The 27,035-nt window shown below is 41.3% G+C and overlaps 1 protein-coding gene across 3 annotated transcripts; it reads left to right on the top strand.

Annotated features, from left to right (window-relative positions):
- Positions 1 to 5,249: 5,249 nt before the first annotated feature.
- On the top strand, positions 5,250 to 26,100 carry LOC101917188 (granulocyte-macrophage colony-stimulating factor receptor subunit alpha-like). Of its 3 annotated transcripts, none has more exons than XM_027791950.2 (12): positions 5,250 to 5,460; positions 12,048 to 12,165; positions 12,340 to 12,473; positions 13,214 to 13,334; positions 15,899 to 16,028; positions 16,120 to 16,295; positions 17,462 to 17,601; positions 20,418 to 20,456; positions 21,399 to 21,528; positions 22,180 to 22,273; positions 22,865 to 22,946; positions 25,750 to 26,100. In XM_027791950.2, the coding sequence occupies exons 2-12, from the start codon at positions 12,078 to 12,080 to the stop codon at positions 25,819 to 25,821; spliced, it is 1,206 nt and encodes a 401-aa protein (XP_027647751.1). In that variant the 5' UTR covers positions 5,250 to 5,460; positions 12,048 to 12,077; the 3' UTR covers positions 25,822 to 26,100. The 3 variants fall into 3 exon arrangements, with proteins under 3 accessions (XP_027647751.1, XP_027647693.1, XP_055657874.1); XM_027791892.2 differs by having other exon boundaries at positions 5,252 to 5,460; positions 12,337 to 12,473; XM_055801899.1 differs by lacking the exon at positions 5,250 to 5,460 and having other exon boundaries at positions 12,261 to 12,473.
- Positions 26,101 to 27,035: the final 935 nt, after the last annotated feature.

Below are 27,035 nucleotides of genomic sequence, written 5' to 3'. Positions count from 1 at the left end.
ATGCAATGCGGATTTTTTTCTTTAACCTCTTTGACTGGCACTTCATTTTGAGTGTGATCTTCCCTCGTACTCCTCTTGAAGTAAAGTCCCAGTATGACAACATTCTTGAGGTCACCTGTAGTACCAAATGCTTACTGATACTTTCTGTTGTCCCCTTACATCCTTTACAAATCTTTTACTGTACCTCAATCACCTATTTTCTCAGTGGTTTCTTAAAACCTCCCTTTTTTGGGAAATGATGTATTATTAGATTTTGGTTATTCCTTTTGCAGGTTGTTCCACAAAAAACTTTTTTAACTTACTTACTGTGCTTTTGTATTTATCCTGTCAGAATTCACATGCTTTTCTGTTTTCCTTCTTTGGATAGGGCTCCAACAACATCTTGAGAAATGCCTTCTTATTTTGTACAGCCTCCCTCACGTTTTTACTTTGCTAAGCCAGAATCAGGGAGATTTTTCTTTCTACAGAGGCTAAAACCCCTACTATTTGTTCTGTTTGTATTATGAATGAGGCCCAAAGAATACATTTCAACATTTGATTTAACTGTGTGGGGAGATACTGGAGCAGGCATAGTCCTGCCCTGATCATATACTGCGATAGTGGCTCCACATGCAATGCTTGGGGTTCATATCACTGCATTTGCAGAAGCAAGGAATATTGGGTAATATTTTTGCAGAAAGATCTATACAGAAGAAAATTAGGTAATATTTATCAGCACTTAGCAAGAAATGAATTTCTGCATCCCCTATGAAGTGTAGCAATGGGCAGGCAACACCAACGCTTGTAAGAGCTCAGTAGTCAGTAGAGACTATGAGGTCAGCACAGAAGACTAAAGGCAAATACCCTCACCTCCTGGGGTGGCTCCAGGTACCCTTGACCAGCACAGCAATAAACTCTATTTTACTGGTATAATTTGATTTCTGGGCTCCTCTCTTTGGGAAAGAGGCGTATTCCAGTAAGGAGGTCAGAATTTGAGCAGGTAATAGCAGAGCACAGACAAAACTTCTGTCTTTGGTTGAAGTCTAATTCCATATAAGGCTCAGCCTTGACCTGGAGTGATACCAAAAGAGTCTTATCAACTGACTCCCCAGTTTGGATGATTGGCTGGTTTGGCATCTATTTGTTCTTTCCTGATAATGTAGTGCTGGATGCTTACCATGACTTCTTAAAACTCAAAGAGAAAAAGCTCAGCAATTTCCTCCGTTAACAGAATTAGCCTTTGAGCACTTTTAATTCCCAAGAGAAAGAATTTTATCCTCTGAGCAGACCCATTGATTTTAATAAGTCATATACCTTGCTGCCTGTTTTAGTCTCTGAGATTCAGATTTTGGGGGGTCTGACATTGTTTTTCATAATTGGGTGAGGAATCACTCTCGTATCAGGTTTATGCATTGATGTAAAAAGGCTTTTTGCTTGAGAACTCAAAAGGCTCAGACATTTGAACATAGCTATTTGATTGTTAGACTAGTTTTATAATGGTATTAGACATCTGATTATTAGACTAAATACTCCCAGAACTATTTTCTTGCACTGAAGCAAATTGCCATGTAAGAGTCCAGATACACTTTATGAAACCTCTAAACAAGGTGGACACATGCAAACTGACTTTAGAAATTAGCCCTGAGTTGGACTAACCCCTGGACTATATCCAGGAGTTGTTCAGGACGTTGCTTGCAAATCCTGGCCAAACCAATGCTGGGAATAGTCGTTCCTGGACATGTTCCAGCACTGGGAGGTCTTCCAGTGACCAGTGCAGCCAGGAGCCATCCCCCGCACTGTCCAGCTTCTACTGTAGCTGGATGCAAGCTGCTCTTGGCATACCTACTGCCTTTGGAAAGTTAATGATTGTCTTTTGGTCAAAGACTTACCTGAGAAGGTTTTTACAGCAGATCAGAACAACAAGGCCAACTTCTTAATGAGGCTGAGTTCATGCTGGACACACATGTAAACTGTCTTTGTATTTCTCTCAGTATGAAGAAGTGGCCAGAGTTGAAATGCTCACAATCTGATGGAGTTATACGAGATTACACTAGTTTATACAACCTTTCACAATATCTTTCCTCTTGGGCAAAATTGCCAGAGCAAAGCAGTTTGGCTTTAATCCACCAAAACCTTGCCATGAGCTATGAACCAACCATTGGATCTCTGTAAGGAAGGAAATAGGAAAGTGTATCAAAGATATTATCGAGACACTCCAGAGACGGCATTATGGTCTTGTTAAATAGAAGCTAAACAAACTCATTTGTTTCCTGTTTTCTCCTGGAAAGGGATCATGTACTCAACTTTTTCAGGAAAAGTGTTACACTCATGAAAAACACGCCAGAAGTTCCACCCAGAGAACTGCAGGACTATCAACGTGCAAAACTCATGGCATGAGTCCTCTTGGACCACATTTCTGGGCACATTAAGGAGAAGAAGGTCACTGGGAACAGTTGGTATAACTTTACCAAGGGTAAATGCCTGTGAAAAGTGGGCTACCACTGGGACCTATCAGGTTTAACTTCTTTATCGATGACCTGGAGGAAGTGATAAGAGTGCATTGTCATCATGTTCGCAGGCAACACCAAATTGGGGTGAAGAGATGACATCCAGAGGGACCCAGACAGGCTGAAGGAATAGTCTGAAAGGAACCCTGAAATCCTCCACTATTCACTTGAATTTGCATTTCCCAGAAGAGGAAAAGGTAAAAATTATAACATTTTTCAAATAGCTTTTTCAAAAACAGTGTTTTGAAAAATAGTATTACGCATTTCTCAGAACTCTTGAGCATTACAGCAGCCCTTGTTAGTCTGTTACAAAACAGCTTCATTCAACATTTGACAGCTTCTTGAAGGATGTGAACACAATTGTTCCAATCTACTGCTTTTTATGAAAGGTTGGTAACATTTCTGAAGCTTTTGTCAGCCCGGTGTTTTTTCTAAGTCCTCCTCCTAATGCTGCAAATGTTTATGCTAAACTGAGACAGATTTTTCAGACCGCGTAGAGTGAATTTTCTGTCCTTCATTTATGACAAACTATTCATGAATTGCCTAATGATATTGACATCAATGGTGTGGAACACCACCTGCAACAGATCCCAGCAGACCACGCAACACCTGAGGACCAAGAGGTCTGGTGCTGGAAGGGGCTGTTTTGGACAACTGGAGAGGTCTCTGCCCACTCCTGACTGCTCCAGGGGGAGTCTCAGCCACTCATATTGCCACTACCGAACTGGAATAAACCACAGAACGGCATATTAAACAAAACCGAAATCATTGCTGACTTATCATAAACACCAGGCTGTAGACTGTGGCAGTTCACAAGCTGTTGAGATGCCTGCTCCCAGAAGAGGGTGGGGCTTTTTCAAGGGAAACACAAAAGTTTTCGTATGTCCTGAAGGAAGCTGGTCCCCAGGACCTGAGGGCAGCCGTGGGGCCAGCAGGACCAACCTGCCCAGCCAGCACCATCCACATCACCCAGCAAGGGAACACAGGCAGCCAGACTCTGAGAAAAGGGGAAGAGTGGCTGCATCAGCTGGTGCACACAGAGCCTTGATGAATTAATCCAGACTAGAGTTTAAAATGGATCAGTTAAAACTACTTCAGCCACTGTTTGGGTAGCTTGAAGGTACTGGTCAGATGACACTGTAAGATCACCATCAGGTCATCCAGAACCTTACCAAACATGCCATCACAACAAGGTGCAAATCCCTTCATCAAAATTAATCAGGCATGCTGACACACATTTTGTATCATAAGTATGTGTGGCACAGGAGGATGGAGCCGTGGAGAAGTTACGCAAGCTGGTAGCAAGCAGTCACTGTGGTGGCTGGAGGTACACAAGCAGAGCATATTTGATGAATAGGCCATTTAAAACCACACTGACATATGTAATCACTGTGCTCTTTTTAGGCTACATAAAGTAAGCAAATCAAATCCTTTAGTGAGTGGAAGATTTGAGACATGCCAGTCCTGTTCCCAAGGTACCAAAAAAGCTGGCAAGAACTGAGTCAGTGCTAGGTAGGTCGTTCCAGACACCAAATTCTGCAGCTGAGCTGCTGCCTCACGTATGCTTTGTCTTCAGTATGACTCACCTATCTAGATTTTTTATCCATAACCTCAAGGTTTTTAAATGGAAAATATATTATTAACATGCTCTTCTGGCAGAAATCACCAAGTAAGGGTGGGCAAGACTGAGCAGCGTGGACTGAAAATCAAAGGCATCTACAATTTGCAATGTCTGTGAAGTGATTTGCTGTTGGTGAATCTGAGTACATACACTAGCAAAACAAAAAACCAACAAACCAAACCCAAAAAAACCCCCACCCAATTTTGGTTCAGAGAAAGCAGACTTAAAAATAGTTCTTCCGCTAACAGACTAACTGCTAAGGATCCTGCCTCACAGGTAAGAAGCCTAAGGGATTCAGGGATTCCTCACCATCCTGCTATCGTGCGTGTGTTGGGAGTAGAAAGTAGGGGGTAATTCAAATCACCCTTGCTACAAGCGTTTGAAAACAAGAAATAAAAAGAATCTCTTACATGAAGATTACATATCTGCATGACAGATATCATGTAAAACAAACTGGGAAGTGGCTAATGCTCAGCATGACCCAGAGCCACATCTAAAGCTGCTGGAAGTTAAAGCAAACTTTGTGGCTTAGACTCTCATATTTATATGACTGCAAAGTCTTTTGCAAACTCGACATTAGTGAATTTAGTAAAAGCTTTGGATATGTCCTTTAATTTTAATTTTCTGACATTTCTGCACCTAATCCATGATATTGTTGCCTAAGATGAACCAAACAAAATCAACCCATAACTGGGCAGTGAGAAAGTTCAGAAATTTGGATCTGACATTTTCCTTGTCATGTCTTTGCTTACAAATACGCCAGACAGTTTGCAAATACATGCTAAGGACTGGTCTTCCTCAAAAGAGAACCTGGGCTGCTGCAGGGGTCATAAACGATGTATAAAGCCAGTCAGGTCCTGACAGAAATAAGTGGCCATGTTGTAAGCACTTCAGACATGGACTAGCCACACAATACTGCTGTTGTTTCCAGAACATACTGTTTATGAAAATGTGTTTATTTGTAGAGAGGTATTTCTGTGAGTGTATTCATGCAGTCTGACTACTGACTATTTTTGTCTTTTTGTATAATGAGTGTGCATATTGTGGCTATTAATGCTCAGTTCTAATATAACAGGAAGGAAGAGCTAGTTGCGTGATCAGTTCATGTGAAATCATCAGCATCTGCAAATTAGGAAATTTAAGGAACTTTGAAAGCAGTAAGGGAAATGTTAAACTGAGTGGCTTTCTGACTGCAGCATTTGCTATTTAATACCAGCATGCAGTAAAAAATGTTGCCTGGCAGAGCAAAAGACTTATTGATGCCTGCATAACCACAGCTACAAAGTTAAAGTGCCCTTGCTGCTGTGATCCAAAATCAAACAAGATAGAAGAGGAGATTTTTTTCACAAGGAGGTATGTCCCTCTATGTTGTCTATTGATTTTCTTGTGCCACAGAAAATCTTGTGCAGAATACAAATGCTTGCCAAGGATTAAGCTAGGTACAGTTATACGAGCATACATACAATATCTGGATTAGCCTCCTGCTTAAGAAGGTCTAGACAAAATGTTGATGACGCTTTAGCCTATTTGATTAAAAATCCATATCTGTGTATATAGAAAACTTTTAAAGAGTTTTCCAAGATTCAAGGAAGATTCTGAAATAGCTATGATATCTGTTGTGCTATTTGACTTTTGTTATCTGACAGCTCTTTTGCAGTAACTGAAAGAAATGCTATTTTCTGCACCCTTTCTATAAATGAATCTAACCAGAAACATGTGGATTTCTATTGAAAAAATCCCAACATCTTGGAATGGTTGAGGCTGGAAGGCACTTCTGGAGATTTAGAGCAGCATCAGCTACAGCAGGTTGCTCAGGGCTTTGTGCAGTCTATAACTCCAATGCTGGAGACTTCACAACATCCCTGGAAAACCTGTTCCAGCAGATGACCATCCTTACAGTAAAAAGTGTTTTCTTGTGTTTAAGTTGAATTGCCATTAATTCAGGATTTGCCCATTGTTTCTTGTGCAGTCGCTGGGCATGTCTGAGCAGAGTGGCTCCATCTTCCTTACTCCCCACGGCAGGGTATTTATACACATGGATAAGACGTCCCCAGGCCTTCATCTCTCCAGGCTGAAAAGTCCCAGCTTTCTCAGCCTCATATGTCAGAGCCCTTAATCATCTTTGTGGTTCTTTACTAGACTCTCTTCAGTAGCTCTGTCTTTCTTGTACTGAGGATCCCAGAGCTGGAACCAGCACTCCAGGATCACCTCCCTTGACCTGCTGGAACCCTCTGCCTAATGCAGCCCAGCGTGCCTTTGGTGTTCTTTTCTGCAAGGGCACATTGCTGGCTCATGGTCAGTTTGTTGTCCACCACGATCCTCAGGGCCTTCTCTGCAAAGCTGCTTTCCAGCAGGGCTTCCTCAGCCCGTGCTGGTGTCGGGCATAGATCCTCCCCAGGTGCAGCAGTCAGCACTTCCCTTTGCTGAATTTCATGACATTCTTGTCAGCTCATTTCTCCAGCCTGTCCAGGACCCTCTAAAGTGAAATACTGGTATATCAACCACTTCTCCCAGTTTTGTATCATCTGCAGAAATCAAAATACTGATCCAAAGACTGAACTAGTTCTAGGAAAGTTGCATTTAGGCAGCAATTTGAAAGTAATATTTCATTGCCTGGTATGCATTGTAAGGCTTTTATTCCTTTTTTCTATGCCTCCTTGATAGGCTTAGGAAGTGTATGGCACTCTCCACACATCCACAATGTATAAGCATCAGGTTGTCTGCAATGTATAGGCATCAGTTTATCCTTACATCACCCTAGGAGTAAAATTCAAATTTTCATTTCTGGAAGTGTGTCGTGCAGCAGTAACTCTCCCAGACTCCCCAAGAGAAAAAAGTCACTAGCAAAGATGGGGATTAGAACCAAGGAGCCTTAACCTCAGATGACATTTTCTACCAGCATCTCCTGTGCTCACAGCCTGAGTGAAGACAATAGACTGTACAGGCAAAAGGGTAAGAACTGGAAGTGCTTACTGTGAAAACTATTACAGACATATCACAGCTTTTAAATGTGACTGTATTTTCCTTCTGACACATCGATACTGAAATCATTCTAGAGCAGATCGAGTTTAACCATGCCTTGCTACAAAAGACCAAAAGGACTCATGTTTGCTAACCTCCAGCTTACCAGGCATAGGATCACTATTGCTAAGCAAGACACATTATACATCTGGTAACATTAGGTAATAAGTTTAGCAATGTTTTCCTTCATAAGATTTTGCTAGTGAAAAAATTAAACGTATAGGCTATGCACATACCTCTAAATAAAAGAAAGCTGCAAGGCCAAGTACCACTGGCAGGCTCGTACTCACATAGCTTAGGTGGGTAGATTAGGTTTATAGCGAACCTGTGGAGAGAGCTAGGGAGTGAGCTAAGAACTGAGAAGTGGGGAAACCACTTGTTTCTTGAGTCCTCTCTGGGCCTTTCCCCTACATAGCTGGGTAGACACACACACTGAGAGGTCAAGACACTTATGAGGGTGGCCAAGGGAGAAAAAGGAAAGAAGCAAAGCAGAAACAAGCCTAGAGTTAAGGATGGGGGTTTTCATCCTAACAGATTCTGTATTACCTCCCATAGTAATGAAATATGAGGAAACACCACTTACAGAAGAATAAATATGTTTCTTCTGGTCTGATCCTCCTAATAACACTCCCAACTGGTTTGACATAAGTATGTGTTCCTTCTGACACCTTCAATACTTAAGTCTATTCTGAGCAGAGGGATTTTTACCATACCTGCCTGCAAAAGACCAGTCTGGGAGAGGGTGAAGGTCCTGGACGCAAAAAGCTCCTACAGATGTGGCACTGGTGCCATTTGCTTGGCCACCAGGCAGAAGGTATGAATCAGTCAGGTAAATGGCTTAGGGCTCACCACAGCTCCTATATCTTTTACATTGCCTGCAGGCCAGAGAAAAGCCAGGGGACCTGGCTATGTGTTGGTACATTCAGCTGGGGGGATGCAGAGAACATAAGCACAAAACAACGCTAATCCTTTCTCGTGTAATTTGTGTTAAAAGTCAGTCAACTGTGAAACAAATCCTTTGGGAAGCAAGCCCGCTTAGTGCTGTGGCCGATGGAAAGGGTCATTTCTTTTGAGGAAAGTGAATGCTTACAAGCCTTGCCTTAAGCTATGCCACTGCAAGCCCAATGACATATCCAGAGCCTGGGGGCGATGGTGGTGAAGCACTCCTCTGGGCAGGCAGGGCTGCAGATGGCTCCTTCAGTGGTGCCCTAGACAAGCATTTCCATGAGAAAACGTGGAGAGTCCTTGCAATATGGGGCTGCTGTCCTGTGTAGAAAACCTGAGGGAGACTTTGAAAGCAGAGTCATGAGAGCAGACAGTCAGAGACGACAAGAAGAATAAAGCAAAGACTATAAAGGAAAGGTGAGCAGACAGTTGCCAGAGGATAGGAAAACAGATGCCTAAAAAGGGAATATAGGATGAGGAAAGGAAGGAGAAAAGGTTGAGAGTGACTGAACAGATGGCACTAAATGGAGAAAATATGCTTGTATGAAAAAGGGCAGGCTAGAAGGACAAGTCTCAAAGTTCCTATGTGCATTACTGGGGAGATTTCTGAGATCATGGGAAGTGGAAATAACTGCTGAGACCAGTATCTCACATAACATTTCACAGCCTGTTCTCCATACTGTTTGTACTTAAGATTCTTCAGTATCACTTCCCAGCAGCTGTGGCCACATCCTTACTGTAGCATGATGATTTACAAAGAAAAGATTGATGTTACAAAAGATAAGCAGAGAAGAATCAGACTACAGTGAAGAGTCTGCCTCCGTTGCAGTCCCAACATGGTGTCCCATCCTGGCTTGATTCCTGGAGACCATGACAGATGGGTCACATCAAGCCAATTTCCATGAGATGTGAGGTGCCCCCTGGAAATATTCAAGACTGCAGCTTGCTTAGAGAGTCTGACTTGGTTTTTGCTTTCACAAGTGGAGTCAGTCTGAAATCAGCACTGTTAATGACCATAAAAATTAGTATAGAAGGACAGAAAAGTAACAAAATATTACCATGTTTCTCTTTTTCCTGATTTTTTAGTAAGTTAGTAAGATTTTATCTCACAGTCTCAGAATTAACCTTAGTGATACCTGCAATCAAGAAAATTGCTACTAGGAAGTTACACTACTAGGTAATACCAAAAGAAAAAAACACCCCATTTAACTAGTTTTGGGCTTCCCTATCTTCTAATTCCTGACTGTTGGCCCACTATCCCAGCATCGGAGGAGCCAAGCAGCAATTCGCTCCACTGGCTGGCAACTGTAATCTTTCTGCATGTCTCAAAGTTCTCTCGAGGTCCTAGCTTTTATTGCATTCAGCTTGCATTGCTGAGCATGACCTCATATGGTCTGGAGCATCCCTTTGGTCAGTTTGGGTCACGCAACATCCCTTTGGTCAGTTTGTGTCAGCTGCCCCAGCTGTGCCCACCTTCATCCTACTGGTCTTTGCATGGGGGATTGGAAAGACAGCCTTTGATGCTGTGCGAGCACTGCTCAGCAATAGCTAAAATGCTGGTGTGTTATCAACACTATTCTAACTATAAATACAAAGCACAGCACTATATGGGCTGCTCTGGGGAAAGTTAACCCCCGCCCAGCCAGAATGCAGTGTTTCTTAAGCTACAGCACAGCCATGAGTTGCCTTGTTGAACCAGGCAGCAATGCCACCTCTTTCCTACACTCACACAGCCTGGGGAGGGAGGCATAGCCTCCTTCACATGGTCTAGACACCGCTTCAACAGATGAGATTGCTACACACTCTGTGAGACAAGAAAAGAAAAAAGTAGACAAAAGAAACCTGACCAGGTGTAAGATTTAGTTGCTGCTTTAAAAAAGTGCCTTTAGGACAAAGACTTCCAAATCAAAGAAACTCAACAAAGGGAAACAAAAAATCAAATATATAAACATTAGGAAGATACTAAGAAGATTAATAAGATTTCTATATAGGAATAGTCAAAGACTTTAACACAAGTAGTGAGAAATTATTTATGTACCAGAAGCAGCGAATGGAATTCAGCCAGCTTTCCATTGACCATAACAGGAGCTTAAACAACTTGTGCTTATGTAAATATAGATAATTTCAGATGTCTTAATGCCAAAACTCATCCCACACAGGCTGTCCACAGGTCTGTTTCATTATCAAGACAAAACAGAGGCCAGTCAACAAGCGAATATAACATTGAAAGATACCTTGTCTTTTGTAGCATTCCTCATTCCTCAATGAAAAGGACCATTAGCATATACCATCTCATTTCAGGAAACTGGACTGAAAAACACACAAAACCAGAAGTAGGTTCTAGAAAATGCTGACAACTTACAGAAGAAAAAAAAAAGTTGTTGGTGCAGAGGACCAGAAATACCAAGAATGGAGGTGTAGACTGTAGTTATGTGAATCTTTGTTCAAATGAACTGGGCATGAAGATTCGAGAATCACCTTCTCTAAAATAGCTCTAAGCAGGTTCAGCATTTTTTCCTAGCCTCTCAAGTATACTTTATAGCCCATGTTCAATTGTGTATCACGGTAGTTATATTAGTTTAAAATTATGATGGACATAGTTCTATGAGCTAGCATCATATTTTGATTACAAATCAGACATCCTCAAAGTTTAATAATTTCCACAGCAAGATTCAACTATTTCTGGACTCAAAACAAATAATAACTAAGAAAGTGTAGAAAAAAGTGTCTTATTTAATAGTGGGATACAGTAAACTACACCTAACATCTGGAATTCTTTAGCATATTCAGTTTTCCATGAAAAGAGGTGAAAAGTGATGGATCACATATAAAAATTAAAAATTATTCAGGTTTATCAGGAACTGACAGAAGTGTCAGCAAGTTTATGGTAAGTGCTGCTATTTGGGATATGCAGGATAATGGAAAAGCAGTTGAATCCAGGGCTATTCAGTGCCAAATGGCCTTTGGAAAGGCCTATCAAAATTCCAACTCCTAAGGTACTTTTCTGAATGGAAAGTTGTTCTTAGTTCACCTGAGGTCAGAAAAGAAAAGAAGAAAAGACGATAGAAAATACCACTCAAATTGATAATGTATACAAAACCAACAGTCACACAGTCAGCTTTGACCCTTTGCATCCAGGAAAAGAATGAGAAGCGATTCAGAGCATCGCTCTGAACAGTATTTTAAGGGTCATTAAAGACTTATTACATGAAAACTTGAAATCAGCCCCAAAAGACTTTGATCCAAGACTATAGATTGGCTAGAGTCAAAAAAAGGTAAGCAAATCAACATATAATTCCTGCTAAGACCTGATGGAGATTGAGACCTTTCTCTTCCAGCTTTGTTTGGACAGTTCAGATTTCGTGGGTGTTTTCCATGCACTCCTAAGACATACTGGCAGGAGCAGGTACAGGCTCTGAACAGGCCTGGTGGTGATGCTGGCTTTGCGAGAGCACTCATGGAGAAATGAGTCATCCACACCCTGACACAACCAAAAGCCAAACCATCCACTTCCCAGAAGGTGCCTTCAGCAAATGGTTGAAAGTCAGTCTAAATGCTCACTTTGCAGCAGAAACTGGAGCACTGCGTAGGAAAATCTGCCATGATGTTCACAGGATCAGGAAACAAGAAAGTCTGACTTTCTGATGATATGGTTAGGATAGGATATGTGGAAAACCAGTAAGCCTAAGTCATGGTCTCTGCACCAAATACAGTGAATGGATCACAATGAGGGTCTGTGGCCTCTCTCTCTCAAACCGCTGTGTTGTAACAGACAACAGTGAGCCTTTTCAGTTCTTTCACAGAGGAGGTGCCTGCCAGACATGCTGAAGCACACCTCTGCTTGTGTTTTCTAAAGAATATTTTCTAGGGGTGAATTAGACATCATATTTGACTCTTCCCATGAAAAAAAAATGAAGCTTTGCAGAAATAAAAGTACACTGGCATAATTTTTTTTTCCTTCTTTTTCCCTGAAGGTTTCCTAGCCTCTTTCCAGAGAAGAAAAGATGTTTGATACTCTTGAACTCATCTGCATGATTTGGTGGTATATGATGCTATTTCATTCCTTGCATGCTGACATCCACTGTATGGGGCGTAAGTATGTTTTTACAGATATAATCTGAGAAACAGGGTTTAATTCTTCATTTATCAGAGATATTTGCAAGTAATTTGACGATTGTCATCTTAAGCCTGACAGATACTATCCTCTGCATTCAACAAAAACAATGGCATATCCTTACTGAACTTATTCTGTAATACTTTCAGCAGAGGCACAAGAATCACCTATCACAAACGTGAAAATGGACTGGAGTAAAATGGAACTGTCCTGGGAAAGCAGCAAGAATTTCTCTAAGTACAAATGTACCATCAGGAACAGGGATATGGAAGGTACACCACCAGAGGTAAATTGGCGATTTGTTGAGATAAATAATTGCACCTTTTTCTTTACCTTTTATCAACTTCTCTTAGTTTGAAAAAATGAATCGGTTGCAGGTAAAATCTGATCAGTGATTGTTTGCAGTCTGCAGCTTGATCTGGCAGGGGCTATAGGAAGCCATCACCAACGCCAGGGTGCATTTTCTGCAGGAAGAGAACCCCATCCGTACCACAGAACTGAAGCCCTGGCACCAAATTGGAAAGGAAGCAATAGCCTGAACTGCACCTATGCTGAATCACAAATAGGGATGTAGCTGCTGAAAAAAAAGGGGCTGTGAGACTAAGTGAGACTCCTAGAGAATTTTAGAGACAGAGCAAGAGACTCTTCAAATAAAAAAATAATTCCCCAAACACTGTCATGGATTTTCATTATCTCGAGTTCTTCACTTGTTTCCCAGTAAATTGGGTCATGCCTGTAGCACAGGTTATGTTATAAACCCACATTATTCAAAAGGAAAAGTAGGAAGCTTGATAGAAAGACAAAGACGGCTTATTTAGCCTAGCAAAGCAGATGCCTTAATGAGAAATACATTACAAAACCACATCACATCTTTACGGAATATTATCAATATAATGCCATAGACATCTTTCTGACCCCTGGGGAGGTCAGACAAGGACTTCTATTTTGCTTAATCCTTTGATTAAATTCTACAGTTGGCATCGTCTATCACCAAAAGAATTGAAACACCAACATGTTCTCTTTCAGGTGAACAGTACAAAATGCAGGTTTCCAGTGGAACTATACATGCCTCTGCATGAAGGAGTATTTTTAATCATTGAAGTACCAAACACAAATATCTCAAAACACTGCACCTTTAGCCCTGGAGGTAATGTCTAAGGTCTGGGTAAGGTTTTCTCCATTTGCAGTCTTTTAAAGGTAAATATTGCCTTAGAAAACAATTCCTTACACAGCATGTAACTGCTTTATTTTCTATTAAAATGATTTTTTGTAGGTCTGCTAAAATTATTTGCTTGGTAATGAACGTATCTACAATTCTGCAAGAGATGCATTACTACAAATGCATCAGTAATTGCATTATTCGCTTTCATATTAGGGCTCCTAAATGGCACTAAATTACAATGGTTTAAGTGTGGATTCAAATAACTGTTCAGGCTGTTACAAATAAAGATGTTAGCACCCATTTCCTGATTAAATGTTTTCCTGCTGTGCTGTTGGTGGGTTTGTCAGGAGCCAGACCACAGAGTTAGCTAAAGGCAGAGTCTGGAGATCAGTGAAACCCATAACACGGGAGGAGGAGAGGAAAGGAAATGCTGGTGATAAGCAGCTGGGGCAGTGTGAATGTAGCAGTCTCCTGATCTGGTCCTGGCATGCACATGCACAGACACACGCACGCGTGGGTTCCCTCAGCTGCTGTGCACCCATTGAGCCTAGGCAACTGTTTAGAAAGATATTCTGAGCCTGCCCCATGTAAGAGTTAAACAAAGTGGAATTTAGGTAGATCCTAGGTTTGTAATTCCAAACCTGAAGACTTTACAGCCTGTTTTCCCCTTCCTTCTGAATTCAGAGTTCTCCGCTAAAATTGCCCAGTCACCAGTGCTCCTGCAGCTGTGTCTAACTGGAGTACTTCAGGCTCGACAGAGGTGATGAGATTAGCAGCTTGCTCATATCTGAGCAGAGAAAATACTTCCTACTCATGTCTTCCTGGGAACCTGACAGAGGAAACACTCTTAGGGTGACCCTCAAAAATGTAAGCCAGGACACACTGCCTCTTAAAACCTCTAACTTTTGGTGTTCCTCTCAACTGGCCCTAGCTTCTAAGCATGCAGGTTCCCCTCGAGATTCCCCCTGCTTCCACAAGTGTGCCCTCTATACCAGGTGCTGGAGGGGGCTGGAGGAAGTTTGCACCCCTTCACTGAGGTTGGGGCACACCACAGAAAAAAAGCAGAAAATTGGCTGAAGGAGAAAGAAGAAGGCTGAGCATGCCTGCACAGCCCAGCCATGAGGGAGCTTCCAAAGAAACAAGATTCCCGTTTCAATGTGGTCCAGAAAAGGAAGAGATCAAATTGCTGTTGCCCACATCAGGGTGGAAAGATCTAGCTACGAGGCTATTTGATTGGAGGAAGAAAAAAGCCCAACCTTAGTTTAGAAGTCCCTGCTTTTAAAATACTTTTTGTAAACACTTCAGGAGTGGATTTCTGGGCATTAACTGCAAAATGAGAAAAACTTTTCTCTGTAGCACCAAGGATGGTGTTAAAAGGCAGTGTGCCTCCCTTTACCTGTGCGAATGCTCTGCTCCCAGGTTTCACAGTTCAGAGGCAGTCAAAAAAGGGTGAGAGTCCAGCATTCCCTCAGCTGTCATGCCTAACTGTAGTGGGTTTGCATGGCAAGGTTTTGATAGTGGTGGGGCTACAGGGGTGGCTTCTGTAAGAAGATGCCAGAAGCTTCCCTCGTGTCCAACTGAGCCAATGCTAGCCGGCTCTAAGAGAGACCTGCCGCTGGCCAAAGCTGAGCCATCAATGACAGTGGTAGCACCTCTGGGATAGCATATTAGAAAGGGAGGGGGGAAAAATCTGCACCAGCAGAAGAGATGAGTGAGACTGTGTGAGAGCAACAACCCTGCAGACACCGAGGCCAGTGAAGGAGGGGGGAGGTACTCCAGGCACTGGAGCAGAGATTCCCCTGCAGCCCATGGAGGTTAATGGTGGAGCAAATACCCACCTGTAGCCCATGGAGAACCCCATGCTGGAGCAAGGGGATGCGGGGATGCCCCCAAAGGAGGCTGTGACCCCGTGGGAAGCCTGTGTTGCAGCAGGTTTGCTGGCAGCACATGCGACCCCTGTGGAAGGGACCCACGCTGGAGCAGTTTGTGAAGAACCGCAGCCAATAGGAAGGACTTACATTGGAGAAGTTCATGGAAACCTGTCTCTTGTGGGAGGGACCCCAGGCTGGAGCAGGAGAAAAGTGTGAGGAGGGAGAAGCGGCAGAAAGAGCATGTGATGAACTGACCGCCACCCCTGTCCCCCTGCAATGCCAAGGGGGAGAAGGTAAAGAAATCAGGAATTAAGCCTTGGAAGAAGGGATGGGTGGGGAGATGGTGATTTTCTGATTTGAATGGTAATAATGTAAACCAATTTTTCCCAAGCTGAGTCTGTTTTTCCTGTGATGGTAACTGCTGAGTGATCTTCCTGTCCTTATCTTGACCCACGAGCCTTTCATCATATATTCTCTCCCCTGTCTGGTTGAGGAGGGGAGTGATAGAGTGGCTTTGGTGGGCACTTGGCATCCAGCCAGGGTCAAACCACCACACTAACCCAAGCAATAACCAGCTGCAGTCGCAGGTGTCCAACATATCTAAGCATGTACCAAGATCCTCCAGCCTGGATCGAGTCACATGATTTTTCCTCATCACAGACATTCCTGTGTTTGCAGGCATAAATGGGTCAGCCATTGAAAACTTCTCCTGTGTGATTTATAATGTTTCCCTCATGAACTGCACGTGGCAGGCAGGCAGGGATGCTCCAGAAGACACTCAGTACTTCCTCTACTGGCAGAACTCGAGGTAAGTACATCTGCTTGAGCTAGGGAAGTCTGAGTTCTCATTCAACACGTCACGCTGCCCATGTCTAACTAAAATACCTTGCTGTCTACAGGTATGATGATGCAATGGAATGTGAGCTTTACATTAGAGATGAAAATGGCAGAAACACGGGATGTAGATTCCAAAATGTGAGGATAGATGTTAATAAAGCTTATTTCCTGGTGAACGGGTCTAGCAAGGACTCCCTGATCCAGTTCTATGATGAGTACATCCGACTATATAAAATCGGTAAGTGAACACTTCCTTATTTTATTACGGTTTTATAAAATAAGGAAGTGTGGAATTATTCTCTGAAGAGACAAGAAGAATAAAACAAAGCCTGTAGCCACTGCAGGATCCTGCACTGCAGGACAGACTTTGCTCCTGAGAGCTGACACACTATAGTTCCAAAAATTAACTAAAGCAAGCAAAGGCAGAGGCAGCCTGCAGTAATTGCTGAGAAGTGGTGTGAGTATTTCCATGGAATCCAAGTGATGAAATGCAATGGTTAGACTTCCAAGGCCACCTTTCTGATGGGCTTATTTTGCCATCCCTTAATTCCTTGTCTCTCTGAGAGCCACAATAGCTACGTCTCCTAAAACCAGAGGGAGGGTTCAACTTGCAAATTAAGACTGTGTTAATTAAATATGTGGATCTCTATGTGTGAGCTAGGTGTTTAAGCTCCAGTAGAGATCTGAAACAAGATTCAGTTGCCTAAAAAGATGCCTCTAGTGCCATTTGAGACACCCTCAGACACTTGAGGTGTCCACAAGGCTTGCAGATGTGGCCCAGGACCTGTGAGAGGCCAGGGTCCTCCTGGGTGTCCTGTGTGGTCTGAAATGTACAACATGAGACTGACTTCTGCCTGCACCTGATGCAGGCTGTAAAGCCCAGAGCTATTCAGACAAGCACCCCTGCTCCATGGTGCACCAAACAGCTTTGCAGACATCATGGGCACCACTGATGAGGTCTCCACTGACCACAATTGTTAGACACTTAGGTCACACCTCGTCAACTATACTGTATGCACTCAAATTCAGATGACTCCATTTTCTACATGAATAACACCACACGCACAAAACTTCCATCTGTTTTCCTACGGAGGCTTGCACTGTCAATGTGAAATTTAGTCATAGAAGAAAATGGCACTGTGCTGATGGTCCTACTGAGTTACACCAAATCCTTCATGCTTTTTTTACATGAACTTCAGTTACTTCAGATGTCTAACAACTGAAGTGATATGTTCCCAAGTTTTGCTACTGTATTTTATTCCTATTTACCAGATAACATTTGTTAACATCAGTAGCACACAGCTGTATGTCTGTTGCCTCAAATGCATATGTATTTTGCTATGAACGCATGAATTGTAGCTGATTAATGACCATGTCTACATTATTTATTTCATTTCTTTTCAGAAATACTCACTCCTCCATTAAACGTCACTGCCAATTGTACTACAGATTCAGTGGGCTGCATAATTACATGGCAACCACCCCTTACAAGTCATGTGGAAAATGTAAAGTGTTTTCAGTATGAAATTCACATACAAACTAAGGTAAAAAAAATTACTGGTTTGTATTTGGCACCATATCTACGTACATGCATATCCATAATGTGCAAACTTCTGTTTCCTTTATTTAATAACTTCTCCCTCACAATCTGTGGTGTTTTCCTGTGCCAGCTCTGCTGATCTCACATCCCACCGCTTGTGACCTTATTTCAAAGTCATCAGAGATGCAAAGCAGAAAAGCATAGGAGAGCAGGGGAATGTTATGAGAGGTCTCTGTCCAAAGGCTGGGAGAGCACCTGAGATGCTTTCCTGCATGACCAAATCTCACAGGAGATGATCGTGCCATGGCAGCCCGAGATCTGCAATGAGGGCACTGCCTTGGTAGCAGCCTCCAGCCCGGGCCAGGCCCCTCATGCTTGCCCTGCTTCCCAGGGCTTCAGCCACCCTGATTGCATTTTGCAGATGCTGGAAAGCTCACAGCTGCCCCTCAATTTCAACACGTGGGACTGTTTTGCTCCACTCAGCCTCCATCTCTCTTCTCCACCACCTCTCCCAATGTCTGTCATCTTTTGGCAGCCTTCCCTCAGACACCATCCTTGCCCTGGAGCCTGGCTGAGCCAGCCTGGCCCCTGCCTGTCTGTCTACACAGTGTCCACCAAAACCTCCGTTTGGAAACATTTTTCAGAAGCCACTCTTCTGAAAAATGAGATACCAGCAACACAGGGGAAAGTTCACACAGGCCCAGGGTAGACGTCCACAATGGATGAGTTTGCTTTTCAGTGTCTTACCGTCCACTCTCTCTGTAGTCAGGTGTGGTGTTACCGTTCTCCTTCCAAGGCAGATGACAGAAAAACTGTGCCCCTAAAGCGCTTCTTTCTTTCCATTGGCTATAAGAGAGGAACCTAAAATGGCTATCTTAGAGTAAACATGTATGCACCAAAAGTGAGCTGGGATTTCTCCTACGCTATAGGTAGAGCACTGCCAACTGCAACATAGTGACCATGGGAAAAGCGCAGGACAGCACAGAGTGTACTGCACCATAGCTAAGGTATGTCTGGTTTCCACCACATACGACGGAGCAGAGAAGCTGGGGTGTCAAATCCTCCTTCAGAAATCTCAGTGCCTAAATGACCTGATTTCAACACCCCTGAGGACAAAGCGCAGAAAAATTCTTTGAGCCCAGGAGTTTGACAAGGAGGCAAGAAATCGCGCTTTTCCTCCCCGTCCCTGGGATACCTCTTTTACCATTAGATGATTTCCACATGTGGATGATGTCTGTGCTTGACAAATTAGTACTCTCTACCTACCCCATTTCCCAGCCACAGCTCAGAAGCTTACCGTAGTGGCAATTTCTCAAGCATTTATAACTCAAAACCATTACAGGAAAGATCAGCTAAGAGTTAAACATAAATATGCAACTGCAATAAATCCTTAAAACTCAGTAGTTCATTCAAAACAAGGCCTGCAGCTTGCAAACTGTTTGGATTGTCTGGATTTTGTATCTTGCGTGCATTAATAGTATCTGCCTTGGTAGCTATTTCAAGGAGCAATTGCAGCACATGCAGCTTTCCAGCTGGCTGGTATAATTTGACAGCAAGGTCTTCTGTGAAATACTAGAATGTTTTACATAAAGATATAAGTTGTAACATATGACTAAAGCAATATTATCAAAACGTTTCTTTCAAACAAATACATGTTACCTCTTCTTTCTCATGCTGCAGTCAGAATGGGTGGTGTTCAGGAGATTCCTACATTTGAGTGTGAAATTCACCTCACAGACACCTTAATGCAGGTGTCTGCAAAGGAGCACAGATATCCCATAACAGTCAATGTGTGTCTAAGGCCCCATGCAGCTGAGCAGTAGGTGCCTCATTCCTCTTAAAGTGCTATAGGTACTGAAGGTACCAGAGGTACCTACATGGAGATGGCAGATATCACTCACACCATTCAGGAGGGGCCATCAGATGTGAGGCAGCTAAAATGGCACCGAACACCTAAAGTTTAAGTAACTTACTTGCACCCTCCCCAGCACAGGCTGATGACTTCCGTCATGTCCTAAGCTGAAAGAGCTCAGCTGACAGTGAGTAACGGGGAAATACTAGTCAACTTTATAACACAACGTACACGGTGGGTGTGTTTTCTGAAATAAGGCATTCCTTCCAGTGACGTCTTTCTGACTTTTCCATAATGCCAGCTATCCTTCTGACATTACATGTAATAGATGTTTCAAGGACCTCAGCTTTTTTAAACCACTGCTGTTGATTTCGTTCACTCATTTTTGAACCTATCCTTTCTTCAAAATAGACAGATTCTTTGACCCAGGTCAATGTTTGATTCTACTTAATTAAACATTGATTGTATGGGAATGTGTAGGTAGATTGTTGCAGTATTCTGGGAAAAGCCCCCATGTATGGATCACTCAGATGTCTAACAGAGACTTTGACTGGAAGCAGGTAAATTTGCTCTTCACGTTAATTTGCTGCCCCATGTTATCAAACTATTGTGAATTCACAGCTTCCAGATCTGCTGCGTTTGGAGGATTATTTGACTGCTTGCATAATCTGGATATGCATTTGCTGGATGAGAACGCACAATGTAAATAGGATCTTAAGAAGCAAATACAGCTTCTCAAACCACGAATAAATAAAATATATGGCTTTTCTTCTCTAAAATGAAATGGAAGAAGCCAAAATTCCGAGTGCTACATACTGGGGTATTACTGGAGCAGAATATCCAATTTATTTTTCAGTTTAAAACTACTTATGATCTTTAGAAGCAAGAAAATAAGAACAAAAGAGGGAGAAATATTTGACTATTTGACAAGAAAATAATAAAAATGAAGATTTGTCTTTGGTTTGCAGGATGAGCCCAAAGAAGAGGAAAAGGATCCTCCTGTAAGAGTAAGCATTCTCATATAAAAATTTGTGCCCACTTAAACATATAAGTACCATTATATAAAAGATACTTACTTCTAGAACTATAGGTTTTGTATCAATATGGCAATGAAAATTCAGGAAAATACGTTCCTGTGGTATCTTCATATGTAAACTTAATACACCCCTTTTGGATAGGGTAGCTTACACTAGATAGAATTTTCCATGCATTTCGCAAAACTTCGTACTTTCCATTTATTGCACAAATAGATTTTGCTTAAGACGGGTGACATTTTGCTTAATAAAAATCGGAAATATTCTTTTTCTCATATCTGTTGGTGCAAAAATACCACCATAGTTCAGGACAGCGAGGCAGAGGGAATGCAGAAATCTTCAAAACCGGTGGAAGGTAACACACAGTCAGTCTTCCGCTGACAAATGAGTGGTCCTCTCAGCTGTGGAAGCATCTTAAGCTTGGCAGATTCCAGACCTTGTATAAAGTATCACGAGGCTAGATGGTAGCATATCTGTTACTGGATTGTCTCAGAAATACTGTCTGTTTAGCAAAGACAGGCACCATCCAGGGAATATTTGCATGATTAATTCCTGTAAAGGTTGCAAGGTGAATTTACAGAGTACTTCTCCAGTTTCAGCTTTCTGTCTTGGTATTGTTAGGATTCATAAACAAGGACAAGAGAAAAAAATGTCCTTAAAGCACAATAAAATAGATTAAAGATCCAATAAACTTCAAAGTTCAACTTTAAAGCTCAAAAACCATAAAGATTCAGTAGCAGGATGAATTCATTCATCACAATTTTAAAGGTGGGGAGAAGAACATTTATACTAGTACATCTCTAAAAAATCATACAAATTGTTTTTTTATAGAAACTGCAAAAGGAAATTAAACCACAAATTTTATTAACATTTGCCTATCAGGTGAAATGCACAGTCTGATTGCTTTGATTTTAGGTAAGGAGCAACAGATACGAATTTCAAAATTACAATGAGAAAAAAAAATACATTCTGAAAATGAGAGCACGTGGAAAAAGTTGTCTCATAAGCTCAAACTGGGGGGAATGGACTGAACCCATCGAGTTTGGTAAGACTGTGAAATACTATTTTAATATAATTTTTTTCACTATTACCATGTTTGCCTTCCCTTTTCCCTCACAATCACAGATACGAATAAAATCTTAATTTTCACCCAAGGACATGGAAGGAACCAAGTGGAAATTATTAATGTGGAGGAGAAGCTCCAGCACTATGGCAATGGAGGCTGACACCAGCCTTTGATTAGTTGGGATTGTGAGGGCAGCAGTTACTTAGATGCCAGGGCTCCAGGAAGAGGCTGAGAGAGATCCAGTCTTGTCTTAGGTCTGAAGAGCTGAGGCTACCTTTTAGTTCTCTAAATTTTTGCCATGAATATCACTCCCTTCCTTCCACATCTTCCTTCTCACCCTTTTTCAATTCTTTTTTTACAGTTTGACAACTTTTGTTCTGTTATTCGTTCTGTGACTGTTTCTTCTTTGGATTTTCCCCCCCCTGCAATTATTTCTCTACAGTTTAAATGTTTGAAATGGTTTCAAATGCATCAAGTGTACCTGAACTTTTTGACAAGGTTCTGTAAGAAGTCAAATTGAAGTCCTTCAGATTATTAAAAAAAAAATAGGTGAAATTTGCATTCATCACTGACAGTCACGAAGGTATCTTTTTGGCATGCTAAGGTATTTCTCTCTCTTGGATGTTTCAGGTCAAGGGAAAGATTACTTTATTTTTGTGGTTTTATTTCTGATAGCACTTGGAACAATCTCAGTGACACTGCTCCAGTATTGTCTTTTCAAAAGGTAAATCAACCTTACCTGTCTCTCCTACCTTCCTACCTACAATCTTAAATAATCTATTTATCAATGTCACAAAGTGTAATTACCAGTATTGTTACAGATGGCACTTTGTCATGCAAAATCACTACAAGTGAAAAAGGGGGAAAGGATGTTAAAGTTAGCAAGCAACTGACTCCACCAGACCCTGCAAAAACATTTCTGTTCTTTTAAGCATTTAATATCCACATCACTTTGAAGCCATTGGCTTCATACACTACCAGACAAGAGGGAATCAGAACCAATGAACATGTCATGATTTTGATAAAACTTCTCACTTAGGGGTGGAAGAAAGTTATGTCATGTGAGTTATTGAAAGTCATTGTTTGATAAAGTACTTACTGGGACTCTCATCACAAAATGGAATTTAGTTACCCAAGTGATAAGCGTAATAATAGTTACCCACTATTTTGCATGCAAAATATTTTACTTCTAATTTAGTGATTTGTAGAGCAGTATCTATCCAATCTTGAAAGAAAAAATATTCTTATGATACAACAATAAATGTTCACTCTCATACAACCCCAGAATCTTTACAATCTCATTTTCTACCCATAGGTACTGCAGTTTCAAGAGCATATTTCCTCCCATACCACAACCAAGAGACAAATTTAACATATCAACTGATGAAAATAGCCAGGTATGCCTGCTTTTCAATTGAATCAAATTTGCTAACTATAAACCACAACAGGCCAAGGACTAGAATTGGCATATAAAGATAAGCATTAAATTTGGTCCATTAAAAACTAATTTCCTCTCATGCAAAGTATGCTGTTTTGAAACTAGAAATGCTCTATGCCAGTGCTGAGACTAGAGATAACCCTGTATGCACTCCTAGCTGTATTTTAAGACCAGAAGTTACCACTTTTACTGAGACTGATAATTTCTGCACACACCAGTTTTGCTAGGTTGCTGTTCATACTTTGAAAATAACCTAAAGTGAGAAAGCATTTTCCATTATAATTTTCAAATATCAATGATCATAATACAGTGTGAATACATATTTTATAAGTCTGGCCTACACCTATGTAAAAATCCAATTACACCGAATCATGAAGATCAGCAGGGCTGGAAAGTCTCAACAGCTTACTAGCCCTCCTCTCTGCTTCAGCACAGGATTAGCTATGACAGTTCCAATGTTCTGTGCAAAATATATTCAACCGATATTCTGTAGTATCCTTATACAGTCTATTATAATGTTTAATTATCCTTAATTTTAAAGAGCTTTTTTAATAGCCTGTTCATACTGCACTTAAAATCCATTATTTATCCTTACTCCTTTTCTGTTTACAGTATCTTACACACTTGCACGCTATCAAAAGCAACTGGTTCTTCCAGTCTTTCTTCATTCATCATGACAACCAGGCTTCAAAACTTTCATTATTTTCTTCTAATTTGTCCATTTGAACAGTGGTTTGTATGGTGTCTGAATAGTGAGGGTAATGCTATTTACCAGCTGGCTAAAGTGAAGATGTACTTTAAATCAACAAATAAGGCTAGGTCTTTATTGCCTACAGCATTCCAGTGGGCACCACCCCCCTTTCCAATGAGGCTTTCAGAAGTGACACAGAAATTTTCCTTCAGTCCTTTACAAAGAATCCTCAAAGCTATTACTAGTAAAACTCCCTAGCTTTGCTAACTACATTCCAGCACATTGTCCTAACTTACTTGACTTTGGCCCTACCATCTTTGGCTTTAATAGAAGGCAGGCAGCGATGTAACTTGGATGAGTTTCCTCACACACCTGAAGTCATAAACACCTGATATCTCACTTCCTATCAGGCTGCCAGCACTAAGGCTACAGAGCTGCAGCAATCCATAGTCCATCATATTATTAAATAGTAATTGCTAGTAAACTAGCAAGCTGTCCTTCAAAAATTGCCAACTCCCTGGATTGCTTGTTTTTATTAAACTTGAGGGGCTTCCAAATTCCTGTGCAGGTACTATCAGAATGATTCAGAACACCCCACTACAATCCAGTAGCCTTTGTGGATGTGGTTTCGTAAATGGTGGTGCAGGCACTTCCATGCAGGCAGCAACTTATCAGTAGTAATTGTTGAGCGCAAGTGAAGCCCTCAGCTCAGGTTGCCTCATACCTGCCAACAGGCACCGTGAAGATAATTCATTAAGTCTCTGACATGTCTGAACAGTTTCTAGACTCTTCTTTGCTTATTTTAATCTAGTCTTGAACTCTACTTATATTTTACCTCTTCTCTCTACACTCTGGTATCTTTAACACTGATTGAATGCTGTAATTCTTCAAAGCAGATCATAAAGCACAAATAGGTTATCTCCAAGAGCTCTCCTTTTCACCAAATACAAGGACTCTCTCCTCCTGGCATTTAGTGCTAATACCTTTATGAGTTATTTTGAAACCTGTAACATCCTTTGCTAAACACACCTTTGTAAAGCTTGCATTTCCTCATTTTGTCCCTTCTTACTCAACGACCTTTCACATTTGCTCATTGTCTTGTTTCACTATACAACTTTTCCCCAGACCACTGAAAAGCCTCATGATTTACAGCCCTAACCCTTCTGCACCAAGCTTGCACCTGTATCCTTAACACTCACATAGAAGAACTTTTACCTGTTTACCGTGGTTAAGACCCAACCAATTCACTCAGTGCATCAGACACCTTGCATTCCTCTAATCCATTTTATTTTACTCATCTTCCTTCGCTTTTTGGTCATTCTTCCCCCAAATACTTTCCTCGCCCTCACTCAGAACTATATGTTAATACTTTTGTTTTCATCTTTTCAAAAACTAAGTAGTCCAAGAATTTGCGAGAGAGACACTGTGTGCTGATGCATTGTTTTCCTCAAAGAATGGCCAAGTAGTACAAAATGCAATGACCATGAAGCCCAGCAGTGCTTATCAACCCCAGATTTCCCACAAAAATTCCCCCAGGACAACCTGGTTTGATATTCTGTAATATATCCTCAGCATTCCAGCAAGCTTCCCTTATTTTTTTTTATTCCAGTACTATCCCTTCTACTTTTTTAAAAATCAAATTTATCACCCCTCAATATTTTAAGCTCTGTATCAGTATTATGACCTCACTTAGCAACTTCTCCTCTTGCAGAACTCCAGGTTAACCAATGTTAAACTGTATGATGGCAACCATAGAATTTTCTCTGTCTAGTTCATGCCCACATGTAGAAGAATTAGGCAATACTCACTGAAATAAATGTCTTCTGTTGTCTCAGTTAAGGCTGTCCAGCATTTCAATCAACTTTTCTTCTTCTTCCTACCACTGACAAATAGCTAGTGCCAAACATACATGTTGAAAGTCAAACAATACCCAACTGTCTCCTCCTGCTTTGCAAGCATCTCTTAAGTATTAAAATAGCAAAAGAAGGTGCCTTCGGTATTGATGTACCCAACACTCAGAAACATTCTCTGATCACCAACATTGACTGTAACTTATTTTCTTTCTCTTTAGACAGAGTATGCAAGTCCACAAAACAAACAGTTGTACCGAGGGGTAGTAACTGTGGTTGAAGAGTTGATCTAACTTTCCAAAAAGAAAACGCACTTGGATTTCCACATTGAATGAAAATAATGGATCCTTCTGACAAGAGGACTTTGAACCAGAATAGAAATGAATATAATTACCTCTAAAACGATTTGTCCCATAATAATCCACCTCGAATAGAGCAGGGGAAAAAAGTGGAGAAAAATCATTAAAATTTGTTCTTTTCCCTTTGTTTAAAAACAAAATGCCTAGGAGGTAAGCTTTTCTGTGAATGCCTGCTACGAAGACCTGCTTAAACCTTACTGACGTTTCCTTCATGGTGCAGAGACAAGGCCTCTCATCCACGTTGTCATCCACCACCTGTCACTGTCTTCATTGCTGCAATGCTTCTTTCCTCTGGATACAAACTGCTATAGGATGACAGGACTGCTTAAGAACGCCACAGTAGTTAGTTTTACCAGCTTGTCAGTTTTATACACACAGAGTATTTTCTGAGGCAGAAACTAGCTGTTCAAAATGTGTTTAGAATTGCCCTTCAGCCTTCCAAGTGGCAACACCAAACTATCACGGTATATTAAAACTTCATGCAAGACAAGGTAAGTGGTGAAATAAAATTAGCCTCGTCAAAAGTTAGCTGTTAATACTGGGCTGCCAGTCAGCCATTTCATGAGCTCAGTACTTACAGTGCAAATATGAACCTCTGCAATATCAATATGGACTTAACTCACAGATAGTATTTAATTCTTAAAAAAACCCCAGTGTAACAGTTGTGAAAACTGAGTAAAATCTGCAGTAATAGCTGCATTTTAAATGTAATTATTTCCTAACACCAACCAATGCATTTGTTTATTCCCTTCAAAGCATGCAAGCCCTATTCCCAATGCCTTTTAAAAATAAAGACTTTGAACGCCAGTATTTTCTTTTACAAATTCCAGGTATTTTCCCGTTAAAAATAGTTTTCAAAATAAAACACAATTTCACAAGGTGTTTCAATAAGGCAGAAAACAAAATGCTTTTTTTAAAAGTCTCATTTATTGTTTGCCTCTTATGTTCCCACACGGCATAATCACACACTGAAAACTGCTGCTGCATGACTAAGAGAAGCCATAATCTAAAAAAAAAAAAAAAAAACAAGCAAAAAAAAACAACCCAAAAGACCACCAAGTGGTACATGCTGAATGCACAGCATAGGCAAATTGCAGTTCCACTTAAACCACCTACACTTGCATCGATTTATTTTCCCATTTCTTCTG

Source organism: Falco peregrinus, chromosome 4 (assembly GCF_023634155.1).
Source record: "Falco peregrinus isolate bFalPer1 chromosome 4, bFalPer1.pri, whole genome shotgun sequence".
NCBI classification, from domain to species: domain Eukaryota; kingdom Metazoa; phylum Chordata; class Aves; order Falconiformes; family Falconidae; genus Falco; species Falco peregrinus.
Note: the sequence above shows the minus strand (reverse complement) of the source record. Positions and strands in the feature narration are given on the sequence as shown.

Coding starts and splice junctions, on each gene's coding strand:
- LOC101917188 (XM_027791892.2), top strand. CDS start 12,078: ATGTTTGATACTCTTGAACTCATCTGCATGATTTGGTGGTATATGATG. Junction 17,602..20,417: donor AAATTCACATACAAACTAAG/GTAAAAAAAATT, acceptor TTTGGTTTGCAG/GATGAGCCCAAAGAAGAGGA. Junction 22,947..25,749: donor CAACTGATGAAAATAGCCAG/GTATGCCTGCTT, acceptor CTTTCTCTTTAG/ACAGAGTATGCAAGTCCACA.